Source organism: Paramormyrops kingsleyae, chromosome 12 (genome assembly GCF_048594095.1).
Source record: "Paramormyrops kingsleyae isolate MSU_618 chromosome 12, PKINGS_0.4, whole genome shotgun sequence".
Lineage (NCBI taxonomy): Eukaryota > Metazoa > Chordata > Actinopteri > Osteoglossiformes > Mormyridae > Paramormyrops > Paramormyrops kingsleyae.
This window is the reverse complement of record NC_132808.1, coordinates 16,973,436-17,000,651: the sequence shown is the minus strand read 5'-3', so window position 1 is coordinate 17,000,651 and position 27,216 is coordinate 16,973,436. Positions and strand designations below refer to the sequence as shown.

The 27,216-nt window shown below is 45.6% G+C and overlaps 1 protein-coding gene across 2 annotated transcripts in view; it reads right to left on the bottom strand.

Moving 5' to 3' along the window:
• The window catches only part of LOC111845333 (zeta-sarcoglycan-like), a 121,272-nt gene that overhangs the window by 51,446 nt on the left and 42,610 nt on the right, over positions 1-27,216 (bottom strand). For both annotated transcript variants that reach the window (XM_023814672.2, XM_072697579.1), the window contains one exon: positions 4,574-4,768. In XM_023814672.2, coding sequence (XP_023670440.1) covers positions 4,574-4,768 — 195 coding nt within the window. The remainder of the gene's footprint in view (positions 1-4,573; positions 4,769-27,216) is intronic.

Here is a 27,216-nt window from a genome sequence, read left to right as displayed (position 1 = left end):
CTTGAATCAGTCGGCCCATTCTCCTCTGACCTCTAGCATCAACAAGGCATTTTCGCCCACAGGACTGCCGCATACTGGATGTTTTTCCCTTTGCACACCATTCTTTGTAAACCCTAGAAATGGTTGTGCGTGAAAATCCCAGTAACTGAGCAGATTGTGAAATACTCAGACCGGCCCGTCTGGCACCAACAACCATGCCACGCTAAAAAATTGCTTAAATCACCTTTCTTTCCCATTCTGACATTCAGTTTGGAGTTCAGGAGATTGTCTTGACCAGGACCACACCCCTAAATGCATTGAAGCAACTGCCATGTGATTGGTTGATTAGATAATTGCATTAATGAGAAATTGAACAGGTGTTCCTAATAATCCTTTAGGTGAGTGTAGGTGGCATACCTCACAGAGGAAGCTCTCTCACTCCAGTATAGGTGGTATACCTCACAGAGGACGCTCTCTCGCTCCAGTATAGGTGGTATACCTCACAGAGGACGCTCTCTCGCTCCAGTATAGGTGGCATACCTCACAGAGGAAGCTCTCTCACTCCAGTATAGGTGGTATACCTCACAGAGGAAGCTCTCTCGCTCCAGTATAGGTGGCATACCTCACAGAGGAAGCTCTCTCGCTCCAGTATAGGTGGTATACCTCACAGAGGAAGCTCTCTCGCTCCAGTATAGGTGGTACACCTCACAGAGGAAGCTCTCTCACTCCAGTATAGGTGGTATACCTCACAGAGGAAGCTCTCTCACTCCAGTATAGGTGGTATACCTCACAGAGGAAGCTCTCTCACTCCAGTATAGGTGGTACACCTCACAGAGGAAGCTCTCTCACTCCAGTATAGGTGGTATACCTCACAGAGGAAGCTCTCTCACTCCAGTATAGGTGTTATCTTCCATTTTCCTTCCATGATGCTGCCAGTGATTGTGTTACTCTCACTCTTGGGTAAGTCCTTCCAGTTTTGTTATGCCAAAACATATATACTACTGTTAAAAATAATAAAAACTGGATGTCGGTTGAACAAGCATAAATTCATTTTCATTATAGGTGTCTTTTTCAATGAAAACCTTAATAAAACGTAATAATATGTGTGCTACACTGTTATACATGTTTTTAATTCCCATCTTTCCCATCCACTTCTCTTGCATATTAAGTATTGAACTGACTGAAATGTTCTCATTTTCAAATTACTAAGCGATACAGTGTGGTAAGACATTCATACTAATCCCTCAGGTCTGTTCTTACCATTATCTTAGACAGTAGGAGTCCTGTCCACATTGAGTAAGCCTGGCCTTCTTACGAGTCTCAAAGTCTTACAAAATTATAGGGAACTCCAAAACCGGCTTCCATCATTGCAGCCCTTCTAGCTGGAGAACTGACCATGAGATGGGGGTAGTGAATAAACTCCTGAATTTCTTTTTGCATGTGCTGAGAAAATGAGTGATGTTTAATCCTCAGCTGGTGCCTTAAGCTAAGGGACAGCCAGCTGGTCTACTGAAGGCCCCACAGTCACTGATTGGGAGAAAGTGGAAGTACTGTCAAAGGATTATTACAGCTTTACTGCTCCATGGAGCTCTGATTAGGAAAACACAAGACTGCCTCTGTGAGCAGCTACACTCTTAACATCCAACCAAATCCTAAATTACACACTTCCCTGCAGAAATCTGTCAGCAGAAAACATCTATTTGCTAGAGATGGTGTCATTTAGATATTCTGCCTCTGATAAAAGGTTTCTTTTAGCTATAATTTTGCATCCTCTAAAGAATTTTACTGGACATTTGTATGGAAAACTATTACGCTAATATCAGCAGAAAACAAATAAAAATGGGTAGAACATATCGAAAGGGTCACGTACTTCTTCACATCTATATTTTGCCAAACTTTGATTCGTATATCGATGTGGGGGGTGGGGGGCAGTGTTACTCCCTTGGGTTATATGTACTGTTTTACTTTGCAATCTCCACTGCAGATGAAGTTGAACTACATAGCATCAATACGTCACACATCACTTTCCTGTCATCCAAAAGTCATCTATCTGATTATTTTTGCAGATGCTAGAGAACCGTTCACAAAAGCCAGTTCACATAAAGTAGAAGTAAACATATTTTGATGAGCTCTCTTCTCAGAAATATATTTCCCCCAAATATTACAGAGGGGCTTTACCTTATCGAACATCTAACCATCAAAAGCTGTCCAGCTCCATTGCAGAGGTTTTCCCTCAAAGAAACACTGATGTTCACACAGATATATGGCTAATGACGAAACAATTAGCTAATGAAAGAGTATTTCACTGAGCATTGTATGTTTAATGTCTTATAAAAAATATTTTATTACATCACTAGATATTCATTTGTGTTTCCCATGATCAAGATCACACATTTCATTAACAGGATGTTTCATGTCATTACAAAAGTTAGAGCTTTAAATTTTCCTTTAATTTCCTTCCTGATTTCACTGTCAACTTTCTAGTAATTCATACATGTCACTAACAACTTATTTTATAAGTATATACTGTAATCCATCCATCCATCCATCTTCTATACCCACTTGTTCTATATGGGTTCACAGGGGACTGGGCCCTATCCTGGAAGCTACAGACAGCGAATAACCAAGGAAGGGACAGAAACACATCACAGGGCATCAGTGAATATTTTTAAAATGTATAGCACTCCAAATCACTTAGTCTATGAGACTAATGTGTGTGTTGATAGGAACATTTAATTAGATTCCCTACTTAAGGGAAAAACAGCATTAATGGTCTTTGTTTTTGGAGGAAGAGATAAGCAATAAGATGACTGCGGCAAATTAATTATTAACCAGGGCTTAAAACGGACCCTGATACTGTGACCAGCATAAACATTTAGGAGGGAAGATGGATGGATGGATGGATGGGCATCGGTATCTTTTTAGGTGCCTTATACTCAGAAAAACATTTCCTGTCATGTAACAATTATAATTATTTCCAAAAAGTGCAATAACTTCATTTCACAAATTTATATAATCATTAAAAGAACATTATTTATTAATAATTGTTTCCTTTGATACATTTTAATAAAAACCTTCTTATATAATAAATGCTAACAAATGGATATTATAAACTGCACTATTCATACGTCTTATGTCATATGTACATTGTGCAACACTTTAGGTACTAAAAATTCTGCATAACAAGAATAACCTTTTTCCAACAGCTCCATACAATCCTGCAGATAGGTCAGTTGATTGAAGGGTATAATGCAATCATTATAAAGATCTCTGACTACAATAATAAACAATGGTGACAATGGCAATTAATGCATACAATGAGAATTCTATGAATTTATAACTGAAGTACACGACATACTAAATTGTGTTCAGTTCAGCAGAAATGATTCCATCATTACTCATACACCCTGTTCTGGTTTAGAATAATACATGTATTATGAAGTATTTTATGAGACTCAAAACACCCCAGCCATGAACCGTTCTCACCCCTGAAGTCTGGTAGGAGGCTTCACAGCATCATAACACCGATTACCGAATTAAAGAACAGTTTCTTCTTCCCCCAAGCCATCCGTATCATCCACAGCTAAATCTGTACCACTGCAATATTACTAATGGAGTTTCGACGCACTATATCACATCTATTGTTCATATTTGCTTTATTTGTATGCTGTGTTTTTTTGTACTAGGTGTGGCTGACCAATGATGACCAATTAAAATTTGAGTGCCATGGAGACCAGTTAAGAATGAATAAAATCCTTATGAGGTAACTTTCAACATAAGTAATATTGTAAATGTACAAAAGGCAAATCTTATATACATTACGGCTGCGAATGTGAGTTTAAATATATAGTCATACGTGTTCCGATTTAACTGTGCTTTAGTTACATTGATTTTATAGAAAATGAATATGAATCATCTTGACTGACTTCCAGCTTAATTCTAACTACTGACTGGTGAGTTTTTATAGACTTTTAAACAGCTTGTAGTTCCATGAACGAAGCCCAACACACAGCAGTCAGACACCCTGAAGATACACATGTGCACTGGGCTCACAGACACAGCCCCGACTCGGCATCATAGCACAGGTCACCCGGATTCATCACGCCACAGCCTCACATGCCCTGCTATCAGAGAGACGCTCCGCTGAAGCACGCGAAGGTGCCCACTGAGCTCCCTGCCACAGATGCTTCAGATCAGTGGGCATCGACCCAGAATCCCACAGCCCTGGTGACTCATGCAGTGAAGCCCCTCCCTGGGCTGACAAACCATGACAAAACAGGTAGAACCTATGATTACCTCAAACAGCAAATCAGGCGGAATAATTATAGATTTGTTGTAGCTTTAGCCAAACTCTTGCATTGTCACTCCATGGAGTATCAACACTGGCCTACATATATTGTAAATGGAACGAGACGACATATATTATTGCACGTTAGCCAGGATCTACACTCTATGTTAATTGTACCATTAATGAGAATCTTTGTTTTAATTGTAAGTTCTGAAATCAGCTAAGATATGCACGTTGAGATGTGGAAATGGGAAACATGCAGTTAACGTTCCACTAGACCTGGTCACATAAATATGAAGTACGTACCACTGTGAAGTTCATGACCTTCAAGATCCATATGGTGAGTGCCAGGTTTACAATCATTATGACCAACAGCAGCAGCACGAAGAAGTACAAACACCTCTTCCTCCAGCCGTAGATCCCCACGGGGTAGACGGGCGGACACTCCGGTCTGGAGAGGCTGTTTGGTTGGGCTGCCAGGATGTACTGCTCCTGTGTCATCTGCGGACAGAGAGGGACAGTGTGTCAGAGCTAACGCACGTTCATTCACTTTCAGCTTCCTTTTTTTTTTCTTTTCTTTAAACTGAAATTCTTAATATAACGCAGAGCCACTGCACCAGAGACTGTCCTACGGCAAATTCCATTTACAGAATGACAGGGATACACAGACACTAAGACAGGGGTAAGAATAATTATGTTATAGTGTTCGTTCATTTACTCAGGAAAAGGATCAAAAATCATATATTTCATATTAAATCTTTGATTATTTGCATGATTTTACCGGAAAGATGAAGGTCAACTGATATGTGTCGGCTTTATACATGCCGACTATGTGTTTGTGTTTTATATGAGAGCAGCTACAATTACATTTAACGAGGACGGTGAGCTGATTCGCTGTTTGGTGCGGAAGCTGTGGCTGACATTGTCAGCATTGGCTAAAGAAAGAGCAGCTCTCTCAGAAAGGCTATTTTAATGTGCCTCTGTAGAGCTTCCTCAAAACAAACAATGCACTGCGCTTATGTATGTAAACCAGTATGACTTGCTAGTAGGTAGCAAACAAATGCCAGTTTTCATACCAAATTAAATTTCAATTGCAGGTTCCATGTAAAATACTACATACCGAAACTGGCATTGCAGGCCTCAAAAAAGTTTCATGGATTCCTGCTGGATGGCAAAGTAATTCAGATAGGATCTACAAAAATGACACTGTCTTGATCAAAGAGTAACTGCTAATATTAGCTAATACAGAACCCTGTGTATATTTTGGGTAGTATGTAGGAAACACGCTGAGACACGGAACTGCGGCACTCATGATCAAACAGAGAAGTCAACAGCAGTCAGAATTACATTTATTTATCTAGCGGATGTTTTCATCCAAAGCAACATATAGTCAAGAAAACAGGGTCAGCCGGTCCCTGAAGCGATCAGGGTTAAGGGCCTTCCTCAGGAGCCCAATGGTGGGATCACTGGCAAGGCCATGGGATTTGAGACTGGGACCTTCTGATCACAGTCAGAGCATCCTAAACAACTGAGCTACACAGAGGTTAAGAGATCCCAGGGGGTACCGACACCATACAGAAAGAGAATGTGTGGTGTTCTGTTCTGCTGGACACCTTAAACTAGCATGTTTAATGGAAAAGGTGCTGGTTTGGCCAACAAGGGAGTCCATCCTGGGGTCTGTGTGGATCCCAGTGTCGCAATGCAGTGACAGGGACACTGTGACCAACAGGTTAGCCCATCCCATGGTCTGTGTGGATCCCAGTGCCCCAGTCCAGTGACAGGGACACTGTGACCAATAGGTTAGCCCATCCTGTGGTCTGTTTGGATCCCAGTGCCCCAGTGCAGTGACAGGGCCACTGTGACCAATAGGTTAGCCCATCCTGTAGTCTGTGTGGATCCCAGTGTCGCAATGCAGTGACAGGGACACTGTGACCAATAGGTTAGCCCATCCCATGGTCTGTGTGGATCCCAGTGTCGCAATGCAGTGACAGGGACACTGTGACCAACAGGTTAGCCCATCCTGTAGTCTGTGTGGATCCCAGTGCCCCAGTGCAGTGACAGGGACACTGTGACCAATAGGTTAGCCCATCCCATGGTCTGTGTGGATCCCAGTGTCGCAATGCAGTGACAGGGACACTGTGACCAACAGGTTAGCCCATCCTGTAGTCTGTGTGGATCCCAGTGCCCCAGTGCAGTGACAGGGACACTGTGACCAACAGGTTAGCCCATCCCATGGTCTGTGTGGATCCCAGTGTCCCAATGCAGTGACAGGGACGTAAAACCAAGGTCCTGACTTTCTCAGGTGATAAAAGATCCCAGGGCATCTTTTGAAAGAGTAGGGGTGATAGCCCGATGTCATGGCTAAAATTGCTCACTATGGCACTAGTGCACTGGGGCAGAATGGCTGCAGTCGCATCATCCCGGTGGGTGTTACACAGTGATGGTGATGAAGTGGCTCCCCATTGGTTCTGTAAACCACTTTGGGTGTCTTGAAAAATGCCATATAAATGTAACAGTCATTCATTCAATCATCCATTCATCCATTTGTTACTAGGGTACATTATACATACAAGGATAAAGAGAAATTTTTCCATCAGCAGTAGAAAACACAAGACAGTTATCCTACATAAACACACACATGCGTGGCAACTTTCAGTACTCCTGCTACTCTGGTTTGGAATGCAGGATGTGTAAAACATAGGTAGAAACCAGCAATAGGCTGAAGTAGTATTGATTCTGACATTAACCTGACATATTGAACTCATTCCTTAATATGCCATTTCAGGACGTCAAACATAACTCGTATCAGCAAACTCATCCATGATAAAGGTCATCTTGGTAGCTAATATCACCTAATACTGTAACAGACACACAGAATTTTCAGCCCTATTTTCGGAACTAATTAAACGTTGACATTATTGAAGTTGGTTCTCTATGTTGTTAGAGGATCTCTCTCACACACACGCTGATAATACCCAGAGTTCCTCCTGCCTACAGCCTGTTTCACTCTCCAAGCCTCATTTTAGAGCAGCTGCTACCTGGAAGCCTAAGCTAACAGTAGCATTTCGAGGTCCTTACCAGCCTTAGAAGTTTCATGACTAAATACATATCAACTGGATCCACATCAGCATAACCCTGTTTCCCAAATAGAGTCATGTTGAAGAGTGCTTCTTGAAGCATGAACACAAGATGGGTGAGACCGCAGTATTTTATTTCACAGTTGAAGTCACAGCCTTTCTTTGTAAGACTGAAACAGATGTGACAGGGCCTTGGGAAGTGATTTGGATCTTCACATTTTTCTTGCCATGGTGATTTATAAAGAGAGACCAGGAATCTCTGTCCATTTATAATGATCTCACTGCAAAACAACCTAAGAACAACAACAATAAAATGGCTGCAGTGAGTTGCTGATCATTTAGTAAATACAAACCCAGTCAATCTAGGGCACAGACTTTGTCCTTTTCTGACGCCTTTTATTATATGTGATGTAGCCAAAAGGACACAACTTGACATCCCACTGCTGGAACAATGATGTGACCGGCCAGAGAACCTGTGTGCAATCAACCAAACTGTAACTGAGCAGATTTACTTGGCAAGCGAATACGCCTTAATTGAAGCCAGGGATTCTCTGAACGTTTAGCCGTCTGACAGTGCTGTCCATATCAGCACTTAAGGGGGGAAAAATGAAGGGGAAAAATTATCTAGTTCAATGCTTTCCATGTATCTAAAACGTAATCGGGTTTCCATACAACTGCACCAATTTTATATTTATAAGTGAAGCAATTTGCCAGTTTCCCTGTCTTTGTCTGCAAAGTGACACATTTACTGTCATGTATGCATGGTTGATTTAATAACCACAAGCCACTGACCCTAACAGTATGCACTTTCCTATGGAGCTAATGAAAAAGGAAATCGTTAGATTAATTATACCAGGACACTATTCCCAATATTTTCTCGCAATAGTAATATTACCATGTGGTATTATAGTAGACTTATGTTTAACAGTCACTCTCAAGTTAGTCTTGATCACACCGTGCAGCTGGTCAATCTCCCTTGATCTCATTCATTTTCTGATGGCCAGAAAATCTCCCACTGACAAGAATCACTAACATTTCTAGCAGCCCTGGCTAATCCATCCATTCATTTTCTGTCCCTGCTTGTCCTATTCAGGGTTGTGGGGGGGGGGTCCAGAGTCACACAAGGTAGGGAACAACCCAGGATGGGGCACCAACCCATTGCAGGGCACAGTCACACCCCAGTTACTCACATAAGCATACTAATGGTAAGTCTGGTATCTCAAATTAGCCTCAGCATGTGGGAGGGAAACCAGATTACCCAGCGGAAAACCCCACAACAACACGGGGAGAACATGCAAACTCCACGCACATGGAACCTGGGCGGAGCCTCGAACCCCAGAGGTAATGGCACTGATCACTGTGCCGCCCTGCTGCCCCGACCCTGGCTGATCAACCAGTCACAATACAGAAGAAGAGAGCTAGTTATCCAAGAGGCCTTTCAATGAAAAAGTTTCAATCAATAAAACACACCTTCCTGACAATTTCCCCAACAGCTTTTACATGCATCCATTTTTATGACCATGAAAGGGAGATCTTTCGGCCTTGATGACATATAATAAAGCGGCAGCGGTGGAAAAATGGGTACCACCCTAACCAGGTGTGACAATGGATTGGAGCGGAAGTCTGGTGGAGGAGGATAAGAGAGCTATGCGAGAATACAGTGACAGAAAACGGCTCCACTGACAACGGCATCACATCTGAGGGCCAGTTATTCTTACACTCCCGTCTCCTTCCTCAGGCAAGGGACAATGATGCATTTTGAGTGTCGAGGAGAGATGAAATGTGCAGAGAGAGCCCATTTTATAATACGTATAGTTTGAAGAGTAATTCAGCCATTGTTTACCTTTCAGTATAGTTCCCCAACAGATACCAGACACACTGGATACATATTCAAAATATCTGCACAACCTCCCACAGAGATACAGTAAGAGGTCTAACTGATGTCAGTCTAAGATACACTTTTGCGAAACATACAAAATCGTCAAATTAACATGCATTCTGAGAATGACTAAGATTTTGGAAAAGAATCCAAAATTTAGCTTTACGCCATAGTTTGCAACACATCTTTGCCATAATTTGCTGTACACACTTCAGTGGTTTTCTTTAAGGTCCCGTAAATCAAAATTAAATTATGATATTTAAATATATTGGTTATTAAATACAATGGCTGAAGTCGATTCTGTTCATTAGGCATAATGAAATTAATGGCTAAAGTCTAGAGCTAGGTTGCTCAAACTAGACACGCTCCCTCCATGCATCAGCAGTGTGTACAGTCCGGCCGTAATAACATGCGTAGGTGCGTAATGAAAAACGTAGCAAAGCAAATGTGGCTAGTATCCGTAGAAACATTAAAAATAATAATAATAATAAAAAAAAAACGCCAACCTCCACATAATCACCTAAATGCGTTACACATGCGAATCCCACTTCCCCCTGAAGTAATGGGAGCCTCCCGCAAAATGACAGCAGGTCCCTGACACCCGCAAATGACAAGCAATGTGCCAGAAATCTGTTACCCTGCTAGGCAAATTTATACCACCACGACCGTGCCCCACCCATTTGGCACATTTTAGCTCCAGCCAACCCCCCCACTCCCCCCCGGCCAGCACTAGGCTTGGGTGGTATCTAATTTTAAAAATCTTTACTTCAAATAATGCTTTATATAGTTTTCTCTTACAGTTAACAGTAAAGAACTAGAGTACAAAGAATACAAAATGGTTGCAATGATTTTTTATTTTTTTTTCGTCCGCAATCCAACCCCCTAACAGTCTGACTGGCTGTGAACTGGCCCTTTGGTTAAAAGGTTTGAGAACCTCTCATGAGGAATAAGTATTTAGCTGGCTGTAATAATGTCTTTTAAAGACACATGGTTATTTGGTAGTTTTTCGTTTAATTCAAACACGGATCCTGTTCCCATTGTGTCTAATTCTCCCATTGTGTCAATGCTGACAGTATTTCATTAAAAAGGATTTTTTTCCACATTGTGAAGCATGCAGTCTTGAATAACTACTTGATGTCTCTTAGTATAATCAATCTGACACACAAACAGGATTGTTGTGTTTCGTATCAGTAACACTAAAGCAGTCTTGCTGCTCTGTCCATGCATTTCAGAGGCCGACAGCCATTTTCAATTACCTGCAAACTGGTAAGCATGAGCTCCAGACCTGGCAGGTCACAATACCACAAAACAGGGGAGGGGGGGACTGCAAGACAGGCATATTGATCTCAATCTGTAGAGTCTAGCTTGAGCGGGGGAGGTTGGGAAGGGGGATGACCAGAGCACCACCATCGCATTACATGCTCAACTGTGCATTTAAATGAATGTGACAGACACATGCACTCCAGTGCTTCAAAATTCCGAGTGCCCAAACACCCGTTCCGTCGTTAATCTTAATGCGATACTCGCAGATCTGTCTGCAGAAACGGCGTTTGTCAGAAAGGCAACGCGCTGGAAATTATCCCCTAATGCGAGAAGGCGGCCACACGCCGAATCGCTGCTCCGGGAGAACGGAGACAGATGACAGAGAGCGGATCTCTTTCTCTGGCCTGCCCCACTCTTCCTGAGAAGACACTGCAGAGTCAGATCCAGTGGCAGTCAGTATAATGCAGTGCGTCACAGCAGAACGGTTAAATTCAGCACCTGCAACATCTGTTGCATTACACTGGGGGTTTAAGCTCATTAAATGACCAAAATCGCATGTAAAAATTTGTAATATATAGCAGCCAACTGAGATTGCAACTCACCTTGTTCATGGTGACAAATATAGGCACCCATATTGTCAAGTACACATCCTACCTAGGGTGACCACCTAATCAATGTCGGGGGGGGGGCACTATCTCATCTCAATTAAACTGACCTGGATTTCAGCTGTGTGCTGATCACTCAGTCTCCTATAATCATGCATGTGTCACTAATGTTAATGTAAAACAGCTGGATGAGTTGTTCAATCAAGAAATCAAACCAGTAAAAACACAAGAAGAATTGAACTATTTAGCCAAAGCACAGGAACCTTTTTAGTTTTAAAGCAGTTTGTTAATCCTGAAGTAGCTCATAGTGTCCCCTCAGACATGGTCACCCTAATGCTACCGCAGAGAAATTTCTCATTTTGCATTTTCCATAAGAAATTATTGGCTATTACATTATTTACATTATTATTTGTAATATTTAGAAATTAATCATCAGCTTTGATGTTACTGTCAAATATTTTGATGTTAGCTGCTTTTTTCCATTTTTATTTTCAGTCCTCAGGTGGTTTTGAGATCTTGACAAGCACAGAGCTCAAGTCAAGTTTGCCTTGGAAGACACTGGTCCATTTACATGCTATAGGTGATTTAGACATGATAATAGTATTGAACCAACAAGGAAGGACGTTCCAGATGCTTACACTCAATAGAAATGCATGCGTACTAGTTTACTCTTATGAGCTGAGCTTATAGCCATCATGACTGCAGACGGAACATCAGAGAGAGTTCAGGAATGAACAATGACTCCATGATCATCACAGAGAGATAAGGGAGGCTTTACAGTACACCCCAAACATCACAGAGCCAAGCAGAGAATGGAAAGATGGCTAAATATTCCAGTTATGGAGCAGTTTAATCCTGGAAGCTTTAACAACCACAGGTAACCTGAAACTCCTTTAAACTCAATACCGGAGTTTGCCATTAGGAAAGAAAACAGAGCTGGCCCAACTCCGTCCGCCTGTGCCAACGAAAGGGCACAGGCCCCGTCCGCTACACCGACTGCGCGGTAATCCGGAAAAGGCTCCGAAGGGGAACATTCATCAGGAAAACAAGCCACATCTGCCGGATCAATATGGGAATATGCCAGAGAGCGCAGCTCCTCAAACTGGGGCTCGAAAAAAAATCCATCCTGCCTTTCCTACACTCTTGGGGGTGCAAAAAAAATTAAAAAAATCTAAGCGACGGGCATATGTCTTTGATGCTTACCTTGCCAAAGGGTCTTGAAATATCTAGGGTTATACTGACTTTTGAATACATGCATGCAATGCTCATAACCATTAAGCTCTTAGACTTGTATTATGAGTCACCCCGTGCCTGCATTGACGCTGGCATCGTTGCAGGCACCAGCTTGCATTCTGCGGAGGTACTACACATGCTACTCTACGCAAATACACACTAAGTGCAAATGAATTTAATCTGGTCTGCTGCAAGGGGGTGTGGCAGTCTTGGGAAGCAACGTCAGGTGACCTGGCTGATGAATCTGTAACCTGTCCCCAATGATCGATAGAAATGACTCTAATTTGTCCCTAATAACCTGGAAGAAACATCAACTCACAACCCTACCCTATTCTTGATGGACCAGCAATGCTAGCCTGTTATTTATATATTCCTACTGAACCACATTTTCCTAAATACGACCGGAGACATTTTACCGTACTGAAAACTGCGTGAGGTGGTCTGCCATTTTCTGTCTGCTAATTTACAGTTCCGGGAGAAGCGATAAGCACCGCGTGTTGTCCAGCGGGTAGAGCGAGCCGACGGCAGCAGGCACTCTCCCGCGCGTTGACCGTACCGCTCAGAGCAGTTGGACGGCATTCGGCAAGTGGCGCTGCAAGCGTCTGGCCTTGCCGCTGGCAGATAAATCATAATGTGTACAGAAGGTAGATCTGGAGCTTGGCTCTGCTGGAGCCTAACAGACCATGACTTGCAGTAATACAAGATGTTGGTGGAGCCAATGCTGTAGCTGCTGGGCTGCCGAGGATTACTTTGATTTGCTCAGAGGACAGGCTTTCCCAGGGTCTCCATGATGGTCCCACAACCCTGTTGCACCATCACCCCTGTTGGGAATAAAAGCAAACCCAGTCCTCGATGGCGCTCCTGCTCGGGATGCATCACACACCCTCGACAGGGCCTGCCAATGACCATTAAAACGAAGGGGGGTGGGGTGGGGTGGGGGGTGTAATTAAAGAGAAAGTCCATCTGTTGCTAGGGAAAAAAAATCTTTTCCTCAGCCACAGGAAAAGCAGCCTACCTGATAACGGACCGATACAAGGGATGGGGGGGGGGGGGCTGATAGTGCCAGTTATACACTCCCTGGCTATGAAATCATTAACAATTCCCAAGGTACAGAAGTGCAATTCTGGCAGCTCTGCACACAATGAGGACGGCCATGTTTCGCCTGATCTTTACATCGTACCAGACAGTGAAGTGGTTTCATATGTTTTTCATGAACATAATACTTGCAGTGGTGGGGCACTTTCAGCTCTCTTTAAACTGAAATCCTGAAAGCAAACAAGAAAAATCCACACATATTGACCCCAACCCCCCCGCAGGCAGGAGGCCGTAACATCCACACAGCCTCAATCGACGATTCAGTATTTACTTATTTTTTTAATAGACTACATCATATATGCACAATGCGACGATAATAATAACAACTCAAATGAACCGTCCTTATGTGCTAGTGCTTCTTAGTCATTTAAGCATAACCTTGACTGACTTCTTTAAAAGGCAGAAAAACAATAATGAGCACTTTGAAGACGCGTTAAACTTGAAACCAGCATAAATATATTTCCTGGAATTTGAACGCGAATGGTTGTATGACAATACATTTTCTAGATCATGGCTGCCGGGTAACCGTGGATTACTGGAGTCAGCATGGAGTTTGGCTATCCAATGCCAGACAGGAGAACACAGCGGAAAGTGTTCATAATGTGCAGGATCGCTTCAGCCAATAATGAAAGCTTCGCAGGTGACCCAGGGCTGGGGGTTTGAAAGCCTTTTGTTGTTCTGTGCGATCATCCGGAGCCCACATGTTCTCCCCGTTTCCCCGAAAAACTAGCAGTGAGACCTACTGTAATGTCACTTCAAAATTTCCCATTGTGTGTGAATGTGTGCCCCGCAGTGGCCTGGCATCCTAGTACCCCATCTAAATCGTTGGCACATACCTCAGGCCTCTTGCACATTGCACAGCAAAATACCTCTTAAAAATACCTACCACTTATGTATAGATTATATACAGCTTCATATATTACATTTCATTTCTTATATTATTTTTCCTTATTTTTTCTCTATATTTTGTTATCATGCACAGCTGCTGGGAGTGACCAGGGTTACATTCCACTACATGTTGTATGTGTACGACTGTGTACGTGACGAATAAACCTTCCGAATCTTGAATCTTGAATTAGCCTCGTGTCCTGTGCTGTGTCACGCCCCGCTCCGTCCGCTCCCGATGTGTGCCACGCCCACCTCATTACCTTCTGTTTCGCCCTAATTGTTCCCACCTGTAGCTCGTTCTGTTACCTAGTCTTGTGTATTTAGTCCGAGTCTCAGTCTGTATTCCCGAGATCTGTCATTGTAGTGTCTCGTTGTGGTGTCCGTGCCTGTCCGTCCCTCCATTAAAACCCACGTTTCCCTAACTCCTTGCTGCGATTCGCCTGCTTCCTTGTTCGCCTCCCCGCCGGCGTGACAGAATGACAGATCTCCCGGAAGATACGAAGCAGCAGTCCGAGCACCGCCGGCTCGGACTGCTGCAGGACTTCGTATACTGGCATGCCCAGCCCGAGGTACAGCAGGACCCGGTAGCCCTGGAGCTGGCTAGCCGGGGCCGGGACCTGCTCCGGGAGGAGCGCCCGTCAGGGCAGGACTACCCCCTGACCAAAGCCCGGAAGTACCTCCGTCGGCTACAACGCCGGCTCGCCAAGCAAAGGGAGAAGCACCAGGAAGAGACTCCGTCGCTCTTCATAGGAGCCTGCTATCTCCTCCCCGCCTTTGAGGACACCGTTGCTACGAGCCTGGCCGGCTCGCATCCGGAGCGTCTGGGGCCAGGCGGAATTCGCGCCGTACTGGACGGCATTCCCCGGGTTCCCAAAGCCCTGAAAGGGAGGGCGCCCACAAGCTCAGCACCCTTCCTGCCGGCTCCGGACCTGCGTGTTCCGGATCTGCCCGCGGCATCAGCTGCTGCTGATGCCTCCGCCGATCCGCCCGCGGCTGCGCTGCCTGCTGCCGCCGCCGATCTGCCCGCGGCTGCGCTGCCTGCTGCCGCCGCCGATCTGCCCGCGGCTGCGCTGCCTGCTGCCGCCGCCGATCTGCCCGCGGCTGCGCTGCCTGCTGCCGCCGCCGATCTGCCCGCGGCTGTGCTGCCTGCAACCCCGCCTGCGGCAGCCGCCGCGATGCCAGCAGCACCGCTCGACTTGCCAGTCCTGCCTGTCTTCTCTGCTGCAGCTGCCGCTGCTCTGCCGGCGGCACCGCCTGCTGCAGCTTCCGCCGCTTCGTCAGCGGCGCCACTCATCCTGCCTGTCTTCCCTGCTGCAGCTGCCGCCGCTCTGCCTGCGGCACCGCCTGCTGCAGCTTCCGCCGCCTTGTCAGCGGCACCTCCTGTTCTGCCTGACCCGTCTGTCCCATTGGACCCGCTTGTCCTGCCTGGCTTACCTACAGTCCCGGTGGCTGGCCGTGTGGAGGCTACGCCCGCCGAGGCGCCCCCTGCTGGCCGCGTGCTGGTGGCGCCCGCCGAGGCGCCCCCTGCTGGCCGCGTGGAGGCTGCGCCCGCCGAGGCGCCCCCTGCTGGCCGCGTGCTGGTGGCGCCCGCCGAGGCGCCCCCTGCTGGCCGCGTGGAGGCTGCGCCCGCCGAGGCGCCCCCTGCTGGCCGCGTGCTGGTGGCGCCCGCCGGGGTGTCCCTCTCTGGCGCGCCCGGAGTGCGCGCCTTTGGGGGGGGGTTCTGCCCCGCGACGGCGCCCCCTGCTGGCCGCGGGAGGGCAACGCCCATCCTGCCGGCACCTGAACTGCCTGTTCTGCCGGCACCGGATCTGCCTGCTGCAGCATCCCACAGGGTCCCGGAACCACAGCCCTGTCTGGAGGAGAGCAGCAGGTTTCGAGTCCTGCAGGAACAGTACTGGCGGGTGGTTGGCGAACCCGCCAGAAAAGACTCCCCGGAGGCAGCTCCGCTCCTGGAGCAACTCCGCAGGGAGTTTGCCAGGGCAGCCCCTGACTCCCCACTCCCACAGCTAGCCGGGGTAGAAGAAACCCTGAGGCAGCTGCTCCGTATGCGGCCTGCTGCCGCCGCTCCTCCTGCGGCGCCTGTCCAGCTGGCCGCCGTTCCCGTCCTGCCCGCGGCCCCGCCTGAGGCCGCCGTTCCAGTCCTGCCCGCGGCCCCACCTGAGGCCGCCGTTCCTGTCTTGCCCGTGACCTCACCTGAGGCCCTGCCTCGACTTCCCCCAGACCTGCTCAGTGTCCCCGAGGAGGTCCCACACTGCTTGGCTGCCGCTCCTTCCTCCGGGGAGGAGGAAGGCCTGGAATGGGATCCCTCTGGGATTGCCCTATGGACCTCCATTGAGACTCCCTCTCCCTTACCCCGGCAAGACCGACACCACCCAGGACCCCGCCTGTCAGTGTCCCGTAAGGGACGGGGACACAGGCGTCGGGCCTGGGTCCCGCCCGCCCTGCCCCCTGGCTCGCCCGTTCGGCCCCTAGCTGTGGCTCGGTGGCTGCCTGCGGGTCCTGCGCCTCGGGGTCGGCGATCGCCGCCGGGTCCCCCCCTGGTTCCTGGGTGCCGGTCCTCGGTCCCGCCTCCGGCTCCCGGTCGGCCGCCTCCGGGCCCCCCTGCTCCGGCTTGGCGTCGGACGGCGCCTTCGCCGGCTCCGGCTGCGCCTCCGCCTGCCGCGGCTTCCCCCTCCTGCCTGCCTTTCCTGGTGTTCCCTCCTGCTCCCTCCTGGTCCCCTCCGTCACTCCCTCGTCCCGTCCCCTTGGTCCCTGGGTGGTCCCCTCCTGCTCCCTTCTCCCTCTCCCCTGCGGCCCTTCCGGCCGCTGCCCGTCGCCCGCCTGGGCCTTTTCGTGCTCCCCTTGTTCCTCCTCCCTTGCCGTTCGTCCCGCCTGTTTCTCCCTCTGGTCCCTTTGTCCCTCCTTTTGGCACCCCTGGCCCTTTCGTGTCGCCTGTGGGTGTTCCCCCTGTGTCTCCCTTCTGGGTCTGTCTCTCCGCCTTCCCTGTTCTCTGTCAGGTCCTGTCCTTCGTTTCGTCCCTGTTCGTCTTTTGCGTCTCCGTCCTGTTCCCTGGGTTTGGTTGACGTTCTGTTTTATCTTTCAGGTCCTGCCCGGTGTGCGCGCCTTTGGGGGGGGGTTATGTCACGCCCCGCTCCGTCCGCTCCCGATGTGTGCCACGCCCACCTCATTACCTTCTGTTTCGCCCTAATTGTTCCCACCTGTAGCTCGTTCTGTTACCTAGTCTTGTGTATTTAGTCCGAGTCTCAGTCTGTATTCCCGAGATCTGTCATTGTAGTGTCTCGTTGTGGTGTCCGTGCCTGTCCGTCCCTCCATTAAAACCCACGTTTCCCTAACTCCTTGCTGCGATTCGCCTGCTTCCTTGTTCGCCTCCCCGCCGGCGTGACATGCTGCCTGAGAGAGGCTCCAGGCCCACATTCACCCTGCATGTGTGGCTGGTGAATGGAAGAAGCCTTTTTAAAAAGAAAAAAAAAATATCTGAGGGAGTCCATTTTATTTTCCAAGAAAACCTAAAAACAACCCTTGTATCTTCACATATAAAAGGCAGCAGAATCTCACTATGCCCTCTGAGACTGAGGACAGTTATTGAACAAGAACCCTTATAAGAAGGCCCACCCGGGGCCTGTCTTTCTGTTACCGGCCAATTTTCTCCTTAAAAGTCAACATTCCTTGATAATAAGGTCATCGGTGCTTGTTGCTGCTGCACATTCAAGTGAAACATACTGGAATGGGTTATATATTTTATAAATGTTATACATTATAACTATAATATTATGGCTAGGCTCATCAACACACAGACACAAATCTGGGTCCTTTTTCCCCAAAGTTGAGAAGAGGGCACATTGAGAAACGTCTGTATGTTTGCTGGAGGTTGTAATCACATTAAAGTTTCATCACAGACAGTTTTACCTGAGAAGGTTGCGACTTTCTGTACGGGAATTTAGAATAATACTTCATGAACTGAGCAAGGCTACGGTCATCATGCACATTGAGACTTGAAGGCGATGCCGTTATTTGTACCATAACTGGAAATGGCTGCATTAGGCAGGACTACTGAGGCACGGAGCTGAAGTTGAGCTAGAGAAGCATGAAAGGACAAAGGGCTGTTCAAGCACCACAGCGTTAATGCATGTTCTCACCTCACAGTACACAACAGTGGCCACAGGGAAAGTTCTCGCACTTTCAGGAACATGTTTGCCGCTTTGGATTCTTTAGGCCCCAACACTGTCTTTCAGCAGTGAGCCAGATACCAACACGCCGCTCACAACAGACTGATTCCAGTGAAGAGATCCAACCCGGAGCGCCAAAGTGTCAGACATTCGGCCGGTTTGCTTCGCCACGAAACATCAAAGCCAAACAAAACATGTGCTCATCTAAAGCTTATTCCTGGACATGTGGAATTTGTTTTGCATTAATAAATTAAAGACAAACTGAATATGACCCAGTTTCTTATTCCCTGAATTTAATAATTGGGCTCATCTATCGACAAGAACTCATTTCATTCCCTTTATTGTAAATAGTTTTATTTAATCTGCTGAATTTGTGGTATGATCTAAATTACAAATTCTGAACATTTTATCTAGCCAAACTACTGTATGAATATTACAAAATGTAGGGGTCAGAATACAGACAATGAGCAGCACATTTTACTGTACTGCGCAATTTCCATCGTAAATTTCCAAATAAAGTGACATCAGTATAGTGGTTGAACATTTCAGCAGAACGCAAACCAGAAGTCTGGAGAATGTCTGAGCCAAGTCCATTCAGTCCTTTCTCTCATGTTACCTCCTGGACAGGAAATCCTCCAGCTCTATTTATGGATCAGTCATTCGGTAAATCTAATTTTATAGTACATTTTTACAAGCAAGCTGCCAGAAACTGCTGTACAGTAGATTTTCTAGAGGAATCAAAGAGAGAAAATCCAGTTTGCCAGGGTGGGGGGGGTTGGGGGTGGAAATGTTTCCTTGACTGCTTCTAGAAAAGACTACTAGGAAAATAGGATGTATAAAAGATGTAGAGAATGTATAGCGTTTCTCTGGGAAGACATACACCCCATTCTATTCATGGCTCCCCTTGGACAGGAAATTCTATCGCTGTGCTGCATGTCTTATGAATCCCTAATAAATCAAAAGCAGAGAATCAGAGGCATATTTTGGGCTAATCAAATGGTGCCCTGCAGAGCAGAACACAAGCAAGATAAAAGTGCATCATCTCCCCTTTGCCAGAGATTGATGGCATTTGTTTTATGGAATTTATAATGAAGATGTTTCTGCCAGTCTTGTGTTTTCTCTTTCTTCTTGTATTTGTGTGATTAGAAATGGAAGGGATGGATATAATCTATATTCATTACTGGTTATACTTTATTTTTAATCAAAACTTTGCTTCACAAAGCACCCGTTTCAATATTTTATGCATCCTTTTCTTCAGCGAGCAAGGTCAACCTCAAATTGATGTATGCAGAAAAAAAAATCTATCGGTCACTAGGGGTGAGTGGCCAGGCAAACTAACCAGTGAATGACCTATGAAATAAGGTACATTGGGGTGTGAGAAAATTACCCGTCACATGGTTTTCTAAAGCAGTAATAAAGCAAATAAAAGCCATAAATGCAGCAACAGTAATACTGTGCAGAGTAGGTATAGCAGCCTTAAGAGCTAAAATCAGGTGATAGGGTCTATTTCTATTGATTACTTTAGCTGCTCTTCGTTTACTACAAAACATTTTCTTGCCGCCCGTAGTAACTTAGAACTGCAGGATGACACCACTGTATCTGCCCTGAATCAAAACGTCAGCACAGAGTTCTTTCTTATTTCTATTCAGCCTCTTTGGTTTGCTCCATCCTTGAGTGCTTCCAGCCACACACTGATTACGTTTGTGTTACATAGGTCTGCTCTCGGCCCGAGACATTCTCACATAGAGCTGAGAGGAATGACAGTAATATTAGCCACTGCAATCATAACGGTATAAGTGTTAGTGCCTGCAATGGTAATAACAATGCAGTGTTGGCTTTGGTCATTTCAGTGGTAATGACAGAGGTGTTGGTTGCAATAGTGGTGCTATTGACATAATTAGCATTGGAAGTCCAACAGCATGAATCAAAATTATAACCGCTAATAAGCAAACATGATCAGCAGACAGGTTGTGTGTGTACGGAAAACACAAACCAGAACACCCCATAAAGCTTCTTCGGCATTGCATTTTTCTTCCAAAGTTTTAGCATTTGAAAATAAATAAACAAACAAACAAACAAAACTGTATTATTCAAATACTTAATACAAAGGCATGACATGAGGCAACAAAAAACAAGTTAGAATTTAAAATGCCTGAGGCAGAACAAAAGCCAAACCCCTGCAATTAAAACAATACACATGCAGAGGCTGAAATACTCTTATTTTTCCTATCCAATTTTCCATTTAAGTATTTCTTTTTGAGGCTTTTTTTTAATTTAACCAACTCAAAGAAGTAGCCAAGTCAATGTCGGCACTGTACAGCACAGGCTACCGTAGAACTCGCGATCAATTTTCTATTAATATAATAAAAGTTGCCCTTCATAAGTTGTGGGTGGAACTGAAAAAATATGCACTAAACTGTACCCTGAAAAAATGGTGACTTTCCTATTTTTTTCCCTCATTGATCACCATGATTTGATTCCGGAATAAGTAGCAGTGATCATCACATTATCACTGGCTATTGTGATGCGGGCCGACATTCTGACATCCTGTGAAATAACGCCCAATTACTTAATACCAAAGTGAAAGTGAAAGTGCTTTGGTAATGACTAACTTCAATGATAATAGAATGCCCCCCCACAGCGAGGCCAGACCTCTTTGGCGGAGAATCGCCCGGTGCCTTTGGCTTCCTTTGAATAAATGCAGCCGGAGTGACAGCCCCCTGCCCTAGACGTTTGGCATGCAGGTCACACTCTTCTCTCCCCGGCGTTTCCGGAAAGACAGCGTGATGCCCGAGAACATCGCCGCGGCGAGCCCAACCACCGGTCGTCGTTTATCAAGCGGTCACGGATCGCCGGACGACCGCAAACATCCAGGTCAGGCCGCGCCTGTGGCCGCAGAGACAGCATGTTGATTCTGCCGTCGCGGTCAGTGAAGCTCCGCCATCTCCGTGGCCGGCCGATTTAATCCACTGCCCCAGGTAGAAGTACCTGCCGATTAATATCATCAGCGCCGATTACATAACACTGGCCTGAAAATGCTTTTTGGTGCATGCATTGTTCATTCATCCTTTTGATGATTATCCAAAAGCACAGCTACGTATTAAGCCGCCACTTCGCCGACTTCGAAAGCTGTGAATTAACCGCAGCCTTGGTTTTTAGGATTCTTTTAAAGAAAGTGGCAGATATTGTATCAATATGCTGAAGTTGGAGATGCATTCTGGAAGCTTAAGCGTTAAGCCAGATAGAGGAGGGAGTACAGTTGGGTCCAACAGAGAACAGCGAGACAATAGACGACATGGATCCTTGATAGAGGACAATGTGACACAGTGGGCAGGCAGAGGAGAGTGAAACATGGGGGCCCAATGGGGGGGTCAGAGTGACACGAGGGCCCGATAGCCCCTGAAGCACACAGAAAAAACCTGCATTTTTTGACACGACTGAAAAGGAAGACAAAACTCTGCCTACCGATCAATTCCAGAGCATGACTATTTAGAGCCAAAAATCAGCTCGTTAACTAAACGTACAGCTTCAGCTCCAAATATAAAATCCGGTTTCATTTTCATTCTGACGCTGCATTATCTAAAAGCTTGGATGAACTCACCCGGATCTGAGGCCTGAAGTATGATGGGGTAGGATGGGACCAGGCCGTGACAACATATTTAATTCCATGACAAATATTGTGTAACAGTATCAGCAAAGAGCTGACACCAATCCAAAATAGATGACTTGGACTTCCATCAGAAAAATCAGTGCCAAGCAATGTGTCTAAGCACAAATAAAAATATGCCATAGGATAAGCCAAGACTTATACACTGAGGTTTTATAAGCTTCACATTGTAACACAACATAAATACGTAATATTACTGGAAAAGATATTATTCTTTTATTATTCCATTATAAACCAAATGGTGTACTGCATATGGTGTACCACAATGCCACTGTAAATCACCATTGCAGCTGACATCAAAATGGCATAAGCGAACAAGTAACTGCAAGCTGGTTTTTATATCTGAGTAACTGACAGAATATGCTGGGCTGCATAACTGAGAGGATGCTGTGAGCTGGGTAACTGAGAGGATGCTGTGAGCTGGATAACTGATAGGATATATCACACTGGATAACTGATAGGATGTGCTGATCTGCATAATTGACAGGATGCACTGAACTAAATAACTGACAGGCTGCACTGAGCTGGATAACTGACAGGGTGCGTTGAGCTGGATATCTGACAGGATGCACTCAACAGAATAACTGACATGATGTACTGAGCTGGAGAACTGGCAGGATGCACTGGGCACGATGACTGACAGAATGTACCGAGCTGGGGAACTGAGAGGATAAACTGACCTGGGTAACTGGCAGGATGCACCGAGTTGAACAACTGGCAGTCAGTATCACTGAACTGTATAACTGCCAGGATATACTGAACTGGATAACTGCCAGGATGCGCTGAGCTGAATAACTACCAGGATATACTGAACTGGATAACTGAGAGGATGCTGTGAGCTGGGTAACTGAGAGGATGCACTGAGCTGGATAACTGATAGGATATATCACACTGGATAACTGATAGGATGTGCTGAGCTGCATAATTGACAGGATGCACTGAACTAAATAACTGACAGGCTGCACTGAGCTGGATAACTGACAGGGTGCACTCAACAGAATAACTGACAGAATGTACCGAGCTGGGGAACTGAGAGGATAAACTGACCTGGGTAACTGACATGATGCACTGAGCTGAACAACTGGCAGTCAGTATCACTGAGCTGTATAACTGCCAGGATATACTGAACTGGATAACTGGCAGGATGCGCTGAGCTGAATAACTACCAGGATATACTGAACTGGATAACTGGCAGGATGCGCTGAGCTGAATAACTACCAGGATATACTGAACTGGATAACTGGCAGGATGCGCTGAGCTGAATAACTACCAGGATGTACTAAGCTGGGCAACGGAGCAGATTCTAAGATGGATATCTGACAGGTCCTACTGAGCTGGATAGTGCAATATATCAATATTTTTCATAGACAGCTTTGTCTTAGCCAAGATCTCACTGGAAATGAGTACAGCATAATTAAACCCCAAGTATAACCCTGACTTCTGCCACATGGTGTGTATCTTGGTAAACCTACGTTTATATCAGCTTGTTCAAATTTAGCAAGCCATTAACATGCACGAAGACTCTATTATGGAACTTGATTACCTTGTGCATCAAAGTGACAGATCTACAGCGAGTGTGGCAGCAGCGGAGACGAGGAGCTCCATGAGACCATTAATAGCTCATGAGTCAAAGCAGGAGCTACAGACTGTGACTGGGCCTGCAATTCAGTCAGCTGATCTCCAACTGCCACCATGAATTTAACGGCAACATGCGGAGAATTTTTTTTATACTCCTTCTCTGCATCTCTCGGAAAACAATCCTAAAAGTGTGCCGATCTCTCAATGCTGGCAGTCTTCCCCTCCATATTTTTAAAATGCCTTTTCTTTTCCCCGGAATGATATTTCATATAAAATCCTCAGCATCAACTTCAAGATATATTTTCCCATAAGGCTGCACACAATTACCTACTTCATCTGGGAAACAACAACAACGAAAAAAAAAAAAAACGTTAAAAAAAATAAATAAAAACTTATAATAGATGGGCTTTTCTTGACCACCCAGCAGATAATATCAAATTGAGTTTTTGCAGGGGGAAAAAAAAAAACAGAAAAAAACAGAAGACATTGATAAGCATGCAGCAGTTACGTCATAAACCTAATGTGAACAATGGCTTCCTTGGGCGGCCCGGATTCATTTCCACTGTAAGCCATCAAGAACAACCAGCATGAGACCAAAGGAAGGGGAATGGCACTTAGCCTCAGCAGGGAAATGCAGGTTTGCTGCTGAAGAAAGGCCCAGAGCGGCAGGTGCTCCAATAGAGATCTTGGCTAGCATGCTTTATTTATTAAGTAGACCCTTTTGTTAAAATGACTTTGAATCAGACGTCAGGGTCAGACAGTCTCTGCAGAGACCGGGGGGTAAGGTCCTCGCTCAAGGGCCAAATGGCAGACAGACCACCCCTCCCAGAGGTTCCGGAAGTCTCCCTCAAATTGACAGCAGCTCCCCGATACCAGCCAACGATGTGCAACGTCTCGGAAATCTGTCCACCAAGAAGTAAAAACGATCTAACGCCATTCCGCTATTCAGCAGATCTAATGCCATTCTGCTATTCGCCGTAAACAACCCCCTCGGTCGACAAATTCCACAGCCCTGGAATCAATATGCCTAAGGCGCGATGTCTGCGATGGTGACCTCACCCTGCCAGGCAGTGGATTTCAACCGGTAACTTTCCGACCATAGGCACAGGCTCCTAACCCACGGAGTCACACATTGCCCCCCCCCCCCCCCCCCAACATCTTCAACACTGTCAGGGTCCTGGACTGTTGAATGTCTCGGTATGTATTATATTCTAAGAGATGAGCAGCCCCAAAAACCTTAACTTCTGTCAAGAGCCCAGGGGCATTATGGGAGGTGTTAAAAGGCTGTCTTTGATACACCTGGGATCTATCCCACTGGATGACTGCCACTGGCTTGATGGTGTCACCGTGCTGGATCTGACAGAGCGAATGCCACACAAAAGAGCATTTACTGTGACATATTAAGCTCCTCTCTGGGTCCCAACATTTGCTTCAGTTAAGCACCTTGATGTTTCAGGTCAAGAGACTGAAGTTAATTAGGCCGCACCCTTACAATAGATGTCTAGTGTAGACATTGACTGGCCTGTTTTCGCCTTGTCTTTTTTGAATCCATCCTTTTATTATGTTTTTGTCAAGAGAAAGAATAGCAGTCTGGTACGTTTCAATCTGGAAAAAAAAGACCATCCCTGTTTGCTTCATTGTCAAGAATACAAAGACCTTGAAGGAACTTCAGCGTACAAGGAAAGGATTTCACTCACATGCGCCACATTTTATTATTTTTTTTGCGGAGAATGCTGGGAGAATATTTGCTTTGCATGGTGGATTAGGGAGTGAAGATGAAAAGCAAAATAAAATGTGGAGTCTGAAGGTTAAGATGCTTTAAAAAAAAAAAAAAGAGCTTTGAATAAACTATTTTGGACCGGAATCACCAGTGCAACCAATGTCCAGAGTAGAATCAGAAACACCAATACAAAACTCCAGAGAGATATTAAAAATAAAGGGCTGTATTTCAAGTAGAAATATATAATAATAATAATGAAAAAAATCTCTTAGAAGGCCCTTCAAGTACCCTAGCCATGGGCTAGTTCCTACATGCTTATGTATGGCATTTCACACATACCACCATTGCCCACAATTCATAAAATAAATTAAAAAAGGCTAATTCTACTGGGGCCTGAGAGCTTCTACAATGCAGTAAAATCTCAAACCGTGTACCAGTTAAACAGAGGTTCAAATGGATTTTTCTTAGTGGAATACATTACCAGGAAACAAAGACTTTCACATTAAAACTATGACTTTAAAATGAGTCGATGAGCAATACAGTTACTGCAAGCTCATCTAAAGTCACCATGAGTCTGTTACTCTTGAGCAAGTCCAGTTAGCAGGAGAAATATATACATCACATCTATCTATCTATCTATCTATCTATCTATCTATCTATCTATCATCTTCCTTTTTTGAGGTCACAGGTATACAATTGGACTTCAGAAGCCAGTTAGCCTGTCTACTGGTATTGGTGGGTAAATACAAGACAAACGTGGGAAGACATCACGAGTCAGGAAGCCAGGAGCAGCCTCATGGTGGGGCAGAGGGAAATAGGTGGGTTATCAGGAAACACCAGTGGGTGTAGAGTATACAGCCACGGGCCTGGACACAGAATCCGTACCTACAAGGTTCTCCTGCCGCCAAGAAGATAGCCTCTTGTGTCCATTGGGATGCACTTTTGGAAAACAGAGCTTGGAAGCCCTGAAGATAGAGACCACAGTACAGGATGTCCCACTGTGGAAATAAACCGTTTTGGCTTATCTACCTGACTGCAGCCCCCATTAAAAAAAAAGTTCTTAATGTACCCCCTGCTTCACTTCACCTGTAGCAGCACCAGAACATCACTACGAAGGCAAATTAGACAGACACGTCAGCTCAGTGATCATACAGGCCATTTTATCCCCCCGCTTCCACACACACTCTGTCTGGATGACGCTGTCCAACATTCATCTTGTGGTAGGAAAAAAAAAACTTCAATTTTCGTTTCCCCATTTAAGTTAACACCTTGCAACCCATCTTATCTTTACAACAAGTTATCCCTTGCACTTTTTACACACAAATCCAAAATGACAATAGACAATCTCATAGAGTATAATCACATTCAAATGGAAACGGTTTTATGAGGCTTCATTACCGATAAGGGATGCATTTTAATGTTCACCTGAAATACTTGCCTCGGGTAAAATTCATTCATTGCAGCATGTCACTAAAAGACACTTGGATTTTTTTAGAATTAAAAACACGATGGACAGAAGTCATGCATTTCGAATCAATTGTGGCATTTGGAGATCAGCTAAATTCTTGTATTGCCAACTCCCTGGCTCAAACCGCTAAAACCAATTTAAAAGCCCTAGATGATCTTGTTTGATACGCCACATGGTGTTTAAATGGCTCAGGATGTGGATTCTTGGAGCACAGAAAACTTCAGGCCACAGATTTGCGTCAGCAGACATACCTCCGTCTCAGATGGGGCCTCTCGGCTTTTGGACCGCAGTTCACAAAGCCCCACTGTTG